This window comes from Haliotis rubra, unplaced genomic scaffold, assembly GCF_003918875.1.
Source record: "Haliotis rubra isolate DU_JTF1 unplaced genomic scaffold, ASM391887v1 Scf203, whole genome shotgun sequence".
Classification (NCBI taxonomy): Eukaryota; Metazoa; Mollusca; class Gastropoda; order Lepetellida; family Haliotidae; genus Haliotis; species Haliotis rubra.
In genome coordinates, this window is record NW_025766037.1 from 866,422 (window position 1) to 876,694 (window position 10,273).

The 10,273-nt window shown below is 43.2% G+C and overlaps 1 protein-coding gene across 1 annotated transcript in view; it reads right to left on the reverse strand.

Annotated features, from left to right (window-relative positions):
- Nucleotides 1–9,768, reverse strand: part of LOC124275830 (fatty acid-binding protein 5-like) — a 52,717-nt gene extending 42,949 nt beyond the window's left edge. Inside the window, exon 1 of the mRNA XM_046711510.1 lies at nucleotides 9,392–9,768. Within this exon, the coding sequence (XP_046567466.1) occupies nucleotides 9,392–9,467 (76 nt within the window). The 5' untranslated portion in view covers nucleotides 9,468–9,768. The remainder of the gene's footprint in view (nucleotides 1–9,391) is intronic.
- Nucleotides 9,769–10,273: the final 505 nt, after the last annotated feature.

Here is a 10,273-nt window from a genome sequence, read left to right on the forward strand (position 1 = left end):
GTGAGTGAGTGAGGATGAGAAAGTGATCGAGAGCTGGGTTTATTCCGCTTTAAACACTTTTCAAGTTATTGCAAGGTGTGGAGAATACAGATCACTTTTGTTTAGTAGAACTGCGCGTTGAAAGTTCCCTGACAATACGGATATAATTCCAACCAATATACCCGCTTCCTTTCAAATTGGATAATCGCTTTTGTAATGATAAAGATTTTATATGTCTTCAGAATGTAATTATACTAATTGTTAAATACATTTCTAATCATTTATTTATTTGTATGGATTAGTAACGTTAATCGAGGCCTACCATTTTTATCTGCTTGGTCAGATGCTGAAGAAGAAATAGCCCAGGTTGCTACGTCTGCAGGTGCTTTTACCAGTAGGTTATCAGGAGACATTTCCGGGTGACCAGGTCACGTGGTCACACGTATCACCATGGTTGCGGCTCAAATCATCAATCGAGAGATTAATACACGAGTGGCTGTCAAATACCATTTGTCTTACCAGACCAGTTGTTTCAGAAGGTATCTAATGAGCGAAAGTGAGCAGTCTACATCTTGATACCACGAAGTTATATAAATTGTAATTGGCAGGCATTTAAGCATCCAATCGAGCGATATGATGTCCACTATCATGGCTCATTAATACATTACACGCTCGTGAGTCACGTCATCCGGCTAAGTGCTTAGTAGTAACTAACCTGACTCCACACAAAGAAGTTCCCTCCATATCTAGGGATCATCAAGGCCATGATGACTTAGCAAACAGGATTAGACGTAAGACCTTTTCTTAACACTTAAAACCATAAAGCACTGGCCCTAAACGTCGACGAAGCCGACTGAAGTACGAGTTTATCACCATTGCCTACAATTCAAGAAAGTAGTCCGTCATAATCTGACCTTGGGTCATCACCATGGAGTATCAAATCGATGTCCCAGATTTCAATTTTGCACTTATGTTTGATACTGGGGTTAGTTATCAGAGAAAGGTTTCTCATCCACAGGTGTGTATCACGGAACTGTCTTTACACAGACAGGTTCACGACACGATAATCAACACGCGTGTAGATTCGAGTCTGTTTGAGTAATATAAGCGCACAGTGTACTGTCTCACAGTCCCTGAACCACATTATTTCCCTATTGCCTAGCTCTCCCTGCAAATCTAAAACCTGAATGAAGCAAGTCTAGATTTCCCCAGATTTTCCCAACCCACAGGGGCTCCTTTTCAATTTAAATGGGTTTATTTATTACTATTAAAATTATACATATTCAGGGACAAAGCGTTTGTCTGTGTAAGCCATAGCTGAGTATTTTTGAGTGGGTGAATGAACGGGTGAGTTTAACGTCATTTTGATCAGTATTTTAATTAAATCATAGCCTGTCATGAACAGAGAAATATGGCGACTTAGACAAATGTAAAAATGAATTTTTTCAGAGCATACCGGCGAGACCTGGATAAATCTCCACTTGATACAGACCCGTTCACTGTTCTGGCTAATCTGTGATCTTATCAAACAGATCCGCTGCAGATACTTGAGTAAACACATTCACCTGTTTACAAAGCATAACACACTCGGGGGTATTACTACGCAATAATTAGACAATTTGCTAATGCCGTATTTCAAATAAATAGGCGCATTTCCGGTTTGCGACAGCCATAAAGCGATTGAGCTGCCTCAATAAGCCATAAAACACGGCTAGTTGCGCCGCGCTTCTAAGCGGTTACAGAGAATAGGATAACAGTTGTATTAATTAAGTGTACGTCTGACATGGCGTGGAGCATTCCTACAGCGTGTGGGGAACGTTGGGGGTTTACTGCACACTCTGGTCGCACGTCTTCCTCCTCACGTCAGGGTACGACGGACTATTTTCAGGTAGATGGGTTGAGGGTAGAGGGAACTATTTTCAGGTAGATGGTTGAGGGTAGAGGGAACTATTTTCGGGTAGATGGGTTGAGGGTAGAGGGAACTATTTTTCAGGTAGATGAAGGTAAAGCATACTCTTCACAGACGGACTGACTGAGTGTGGTTTTACGCCGCTTTTAACAATATTCAAGCAACATCACGGCGGGGGACACCAGAAATGGGCTTCACACATTGTGCCCATGTGGGGCTTCGAATCCGGGTCTTCGGCGTGACGAGCCAACGCTTTAACCATTAGGCTACCCCACCGCCCCCTTCACAGACGGAGTGTGGGGTGCAAGGGTAGAGGGGACTTTTTACAAAAGGACTTTACGATGTTAAAGCGGACTACTTTCAGACGCAAGAAGTGTGGTACAAGGTGCAATGGTAGAGTTGACTATTTACCGGCGGACTATTTACAGATGTACTGTGTGCCGTGTAGGGGGATGGCGTGAGGGGTGCGAGGGTAGAGGGGACTTTTTACAAAAGGACTTTACGGTGGTAAAGCGGACTACTTTCAGACGCAAGAAGTGTGGTACAAGGTGCAATGGTAGAGATGACTATTTACCGGCGGACTATTTACAGATGTACTGTGTGCCGCGTAGGGGATGGCGTGAGGGGTGCGAGGGTAGGGTGGACTGTTTAAAGATGCACTGTTTTAGGTGTAAAATGTGCGAGGGTAGAGTGGGCAGTTTATACATGGACTGTTCGTTGGGTAAGGGGTGGGAGGTTAGAGCAAACTAACCTTTACAAAGAGGTAACACCCGGTACAAGCCATCCTTCACATACACGAAGCATCCCGTCCCAACTAGTCTCGAACACTTGCGAACATTGAATCATCCACTGCTAACATCCCACACACACTTGCAGCAGAGGTAGCCGTGTGCTTAAAACACTCGCTCGTCAGGGCGAAGACCCGGGTTTGATTCCCGACATGGGTACAATTTACGAAGCTTCTGGTGTCCCCCGCCGTGATAGTTCTGGAATATTACGAAAACGGCCTAAAACCATACTCACTCACTTCCAGCACACACATTCAACACCCGGTGTCCACCACCACTAACACACGCGAACACCCGGTCCCATCACAACATCCCAAACCCAGCCACACATTCAGCACAAATCATTTCTCTGGCACCAACTCCTTGCACACCTTCACCTTAACACCCTACCATTTAATCCTTCCCTCTTCTCCACTTTTGGGCTGTCTGAAACGACTTGCACAAAAACTCTTTTGCATATTTCACGTTTAAAATAGTTTGAATATCTGGTTTCCGTGAGCCCATAATACACAGCCGTTTCCAGACAAAATCTGCTGAGAAATGCTAATCATCTCCAGTAATGAACTCAAGGCCAGTGCGTACTCTCTTCCTCCTCCCGCGATCCTCGTCAGTGCCTACCTGCAATAGCGCGGACTTCAAAGAGAATAGACCGCTCAACCAGGTGAAACCGAGCACTTTAGCACGCGGCCCGGAAGACCAGAGTTTGTGGAGAGGATGGAGGTCTGGACCATCAGGCTCTTCCTGGTAATTCGCGGATTGAGAGTCGTTCACCAGGCCCTGCTACGTGGAAACTGCTTATTCTAAGTACCTGTCAGTCATTATGTAATCCCCCTGCACTATGCCAGGCATGGCGAGGCCAAGCACGTGTACTTACAACAGGTGCGATTACATTTCAACTAGATACTTGTAACAAGTTTACAAATTGGGGAGCTCGGGGTCATGTGATGATGTTGATATTTACAATTATAATAACAATGATTATAATCATCAATATATTGTATAGTATATATATATATGTATACAAACATGAAGCGTAATATTAAGGTGAGGTGAGGTGAAATTGGGTTTAACGTCGTCGTAATATTAAGCTGTATATTTTAAGTAGAGATACAAAGCCGATCAGGAACGGGGTCTTACTCCAGTTTGGCTTCCTTGAATTAGGGGAACTAACGAAGTATAGGGGTCCACGAGATGAAACTGTTCATGTATGCCGAGCGTGCATGTATGTGGTCTCGGAGAGTGTTTTTTAATATGTTTGCTACTTGAAACGCTGAGGGTGTTCACCGGTGCGTTTAGCAACACGTACTTCCTAGGGAGCAGCGCTGACTCTGCAAGTGACTGTATGTGGGACCTTCGTGTGCGACGGCCGATGCATCACGACCACGACAACTGCATCTACAGACTATAGACATAGTCTACATGGAAACACCAGACCAGACCCTACATCATTTCTGACATAAAGCTTGTTCTCCGCTTTTTCTAAATGATCGGGTTGTACACATTGACACCACAATGTAACAGATTCTGTGACAGGCAATACAGGTCTGCGTTGAGTGAGTGAATTTAGTGTTACGCTGCACTCAGCAATACTCCAGCTATATGACGGCGGTCTGTAAATAATCGAATCTGGACCAGACAATCCAGTGATCAACAGTATGAACATCGTTCTACGCAACTGGGATACGATGACATGTGTCAACCAAGTCAGCGAGCCTGACCACCCGATCCCGTTAGTCGCCTCTTACGACAAGCATGGGTTACTGAAGATCAATTCTAACCCGGATCTTCACGAGTAGGTCTGCCTTGTAGACATATAATATACCACTGGTTCTGTTATAGATAATATACCACTGGTTCTGTTATAGATAATATACCACTGGTTCTGTTATAGATAATATACCACTGGTTCTGTTATAGATAATATACCACTGGTTCTGTTATAGATAATATACCACTGGTTCTGTTATAGATAATATACCACTGGTTCTGTTATAGATAATATACCACTGGTTCTGTTATAGATAATATACCACTGGTTCTGTTATAGATAATATACCACTGGTTCTGTTATAGATAATATACCACTGGTTCTGTTATAGATAATATACCACTGGTTCTGTTAATATATCACTAATAGATAATATAACACTGGTTCTGTTATAGATAATATACCACTGGTTCTGTTATAGATAATATACCACTGGTTCTGTTATAGATAATATATCCACTGGTTCTGTTATAGATAATATACCACTGGTTCTGTTATAGATAATATACCACTGGTTCTGTTATAGATAATATACCACTGGTTCTGTTATAGATAATATACCACTGGTTCTGTTATAGATAATATACCACTGGTTCTGTTATAGATAATATACCACTGGTTCTGTTATAGATAATATACCACTGGTTCTGTTATAGATAATATATCACTGGTTCTGTTATAGATAATATACCACTGGTTCTGTTATAGATAATATACCACTGGTTCTGTTATAGATAATATACCACTGGTTCTGTTATAGATAATATACCACTGGTTCTGTTATATATAATATACCACTGGTTCTGTTATATATAATATACCACTGGTTCTGTTATAGACAGTACAAGACTCATTCCTTCACGGGCAATGCTTCAGTGATTGTGTGATCATTTCATTGACAATATATCAATTATTCTCTGTGACGGACAACAAATCACTGCTTCTGTGATAGGAAATATAGAACTGCTTCTGTGACAGATAATATAGCACTGCTTCTGTGATAGACGATATAGCACTGCTTCTGTGATAGACGATATAGCACTGCTTCTGTGATAGGAAATATAGCACTGCTTCTGTGATAGGAAATATCGCAATACTTCTGTGATGGACAATATAGCACTGCTTCTGTGATAGGAAATATCGCAATACTTCTGTGATGGACAATATAGCACTGCTTCTGTGATAGGACATATAGAACTGCTTCTGTGACAGATAATATAGCACTGTTTCTGTGATAGACGATATAGCACTGCTTCTGTGACAGATAATATAGCCCTGCTTCTGTGACAGATAATATAGCACCGTTTCTGTGATAGGAAATATAGAACTGTTTCTGTGACAGATAATATAGCACTGCTTCTGTGACAGATAATACAGCACTGCTTCTGTGACAGATAATATAGCACTGCTTCTATGTTAGACAATATAGCACTGCTTCTGTGTTAGACAATATAGCACTGCTTCTGTGACAGACAATATAGCACTGCTTCTGTGAGAGACATTAGAGCTCTGCTTCTGTGACAGACAATATAGCACTGCTTCTATGTTAGACAATAGAGCACTGCTTCTGTGACAGACAATATAGCACTGCTTCTGTGTGAGACATTAGAGCTCTGCTTCTGTGATAGTCAATATGTGTGACAGATAATATCGGGTATGTAATGGACAGTGCAGCACTGATTCCGTTATGGATATGGCGTGACAGACAAAACAGCATTGCTTCTGTGACACACAATATATCACGTCTTCTGCAATAGATATTACAGCGCTGGCTCTGTTATGGATTGTACAGCACTGAAATTGCTATTTTGTGATAACAGATAGCATATTTCTGTAATTCATACTATACTATAGCACTGCTTCTTTCATAGAGAATTTAATAGGCAATACTGCACTTTTTCTCTTGCAGTCAATGCAACCGTGATTTTGTGACAGAAAAAACAACACTTCTTCTCTGATAGAAACGTGACAACCATTATATGATAGACAATAGAGCACTGTGATAACGGTGCATGTCTGCTTCTGTGATAGGCAATACGAAATTGACTCCGTTTCTTCGTTTTGACAAGGATTTCGTGGTGGAAATAAAACGCTGTGTCTAATAGACGATATAGCACTGCAATACCGCAGCAGTTCCCTTACACAGTGAGTGTGTGATATAGCAATGCTTCAGTGATAGATGATACAGCCCTCATTCTGTGATGGGGAAATCAAAACTGATTCAGTTACATGCAATGCGACAGTGATTGTGTGAGTTTGACCTGAGCGTCTGCGGCACTGATATCATGGCCCAAAGATTAGTGTCCGTTATACAGATATCATGGCCCATAGATTATTGTCCGTTACACTTATACCATGGCCCATAGATTAGTGTCCGTTATACTGATATACCATGGCCGTTAGATTAGTGTCCATTATACTGATATCATGGCCCATAGATTAGTGTCCGTTACACTTATATCATGGCCCATAGATTAGTGTCCGTTATACTGATATCATGGCCCATAGATTAGTGTCCGTTATACTGATATCATGGCCCACAGATTAGTGTCTGTTATACTGATATCATGGCCCACAGATTAGTGTCCGTTACACTTATATCATGGCCCATAGATTAGTGTCCGTTATACTTATACCATGGCCCATAGATTAGTGTCCGTTATACTGATATCATGGCCCATAGATGTTCAGATTATACCATGTAGATTAGTCTGTGACACTGATATCATGGTCCATAGATTAGTGTCCGTTATACTTATACCATGGCCCATAGATTAGTGTCCGTTATATATCTGATACCATGGCCCATAGATTAAGTGTCCGTTATACAGATATCATGGCCCATATATTAGGCCCATAGTCCGTTATGCTGATACCATGGCCCATAAATTAGTGTCCGTTATACTGATATCATGGCCCATAGTGTTCGTTATACTGATATCATGGCCCACAAATTAGTGTCTGTGACACTGATATCATGGCCCATAGTGTTCGTCCGTGTACATGATATCATGGCCCATACAGATTAGTGTCCCATAGTGTTCGTACTGGCCCATAGATTAGTGTCTGTTATACTTATACCATGGCCCATAAATTAGTGTCCGTTACAGATATCATGGCCCATATGTTCATACTGATATCATGGCCCATATATTAGTGTATGTTATACTGATATCATGGCCCATAGATTAGTGTCCGTTATATACCATGGCCCATAGATGGCCCAGTTAGTCTGTTATACACTGATATCATGGCCCATAGATTAGTGTCCGTTATACTGATATCATGGCCATAGATTAGTGTCATACATATCATGGCCCACAGATCAGTGTCCTTTATACTGATATCATGACCCACAGATTAGTGTCTGTTATACTGATATCATGGCCAATAGATTAGTGTCCACTATACTGATATCATGGCCAACAGTGTAGAGTCTGTGGTACTAATATCATGGCCCAAAGTGCAGGGTCTGTGACACTGATATCATGGCGTAGTGTCGATGGTACCTAAATTATGTCCCGTAGTGTGGTGTCTGTTATACTGTGGTGTCTGTTATATCATGACCAACAGTGTAGTGCCTGTGGCATTGATTTCATGGCTCATAGCGCAGTATCCTTGATACTGATATCATGGGCCATAGTGTCGTGTCTGTTATATTGATATCATGGCCCCCACCAGTGGAACTACATCAGCTACCACGGATGGAGCCATATTTATGGTGTACGCCACACAACTACCAGAGATGAAGCCATATTGATGGTGTATGCCACACAACCACCAGAGATGGAGCCATTTTCCTGGTGTGTGCCACGCATATAGCAAGGATGGAGCAATATACCCATGGTGTGTGATACGTAGCTAACAAGCCATGGAGCCATAGTCATCGCGTTGCAAAGAGCTACGAGAGATGGTGAGTGAGTGAGTTTAGTTTTATGCCGCACTCAGCAATATTCCAGCTATATGGCGACGGTCTGTAAATAATCGAGTCTGTACTACACAATCCAGTGATCAACAGCATGAGCATCGATCTACGCAACTGGGATACAATGACATGTGTCAATCCAGTCAGCGAGCCTGACCACCCGATGCCGGATGGGGGTGTGTGGGGTGGGGCACGGGGTGACCTGCGTCGGTCCAGTGAAGAAAGAACATATTGGAATAAAGGGACACACTGGTGGTCAGTCTCACCCCTCAGTTGTTCCAGTCATGGGAACGGCCGGATTAACCGACCGTCGGCGAAGTCGTTGTATGTTTGTATGTAGTACTTAGCGAATAACCGCTGACCATACTGTCAACTAGATCTTACAACAGGCTTTGTCCCCTGACTACAGAACACAAACCCTCACATAGAGTTGCTAAATGTTTCCAAGGATGGAAGGCGGAAGACCCCGCTTTCTAGTACCGGGAGCAGCGTCGTATTTGACGAGCGACGCATGTTATGATGAAAGTCACGACATGTCAAATATTTGACAGGTACTTCTGGACTGGCCGTAGGGGTTGTGGAATCCACGGCGTCACTCGCCTCCATGGTGACGGACTCCGTGTCAACACGGACGTGGCGGCGGATGCTGGTTCTCACATTCACGTAGTGTTCAGGTGACAGACACAAAGATGATCTATTTGGACATAAGACGGCGATAATCTCAGCAAACTATGTCTCCCCCCAATCCTGCCGTTGCTTCTTCAGCGCGGGGGATTAGGGTGAATACCGACCCAGTGTCATCTTAAACAACCCATGCCCTAACGGACAACAAAACGTCTTCTTAAAACCAAAACTGTGGAAAAAACTAAAAAACTTGTTTCATTTAACTTTCAGATTTGTCCGACTTGGCGGAGATTGGCGAAGGGGGAAAAAACTAAATTCACTGTTTGTTTCCAGAACTGACAGCGCGTGCAACATTTGCAGCACGAGACATTTGGCGCGAGAATAAAATGTGTACCTACCTATTGAAGCAGCGAACTCGTCAAAGCCTTCCTTGCACTCCTCTTGCCATTTTCCGAGGAAGCTGTCTAGAGACATGGTGTACGACGGTAACTGGGGTATTCCTGTGTGATGGACCGCTGCCGTGAGCGATGAAGAGGCGGCACTGAGATCAGCAGTCGACTGACGCTCGCTGCTGCTGCTGCAACAATTCCGTGTTGTGAGTAGGATGCTGTGAGACTCTGCCTCGCTCCTCCACAGATGTTGTGAATGGCTCGCCCAACCGTCCCACTCTGGGTTTATAGATGCCGCTGACTAATTGCGCGGGGACAGACTGGCTATTCTTACAAATCCATATTCACTTACATAATCAGTCAAACAGGCAGGCTGAAGAGAGCATGTACTCGCACGTCAAGTTTTTTATCCCTCAGGATTCTGTCCAATCAGGAGGCGGTATGAGCGGTTGGAGAGAATGGGCGCGAGCCTGCACGTGCAGGGGGGTGTAACCTGGCAGCTAAATCACACGGGGGGATTCCCCTCTCTACTTAGCCGGGGCAACGGTTAAAGTTTCATGGAATAACCTACCTCAGCCTTTCTATTGGATCGTGTCAACGCGATGTCCATGAGGAATTGCAGGGAAATAGAGTTAAACCCAAACTTGGCCTCGTATACAGTGCATATGTGTTGTGTCATGATAGCTAATGTCATGTCTTGAACATGTTTTGGGATAGGCAGAGCAATGCGGACTGTACATAAAGAGGCGATAACGCACTATACAGCCCTCTCTCGACATTCAGCAGTGACAGTCACAGACTTGGTGATCCTTCTGACCACGGTCCACCCTCTTTGTCATCAGTGAGTGGATACATTTAATATGCTATGCATGTCGAATGTGTTATACACTA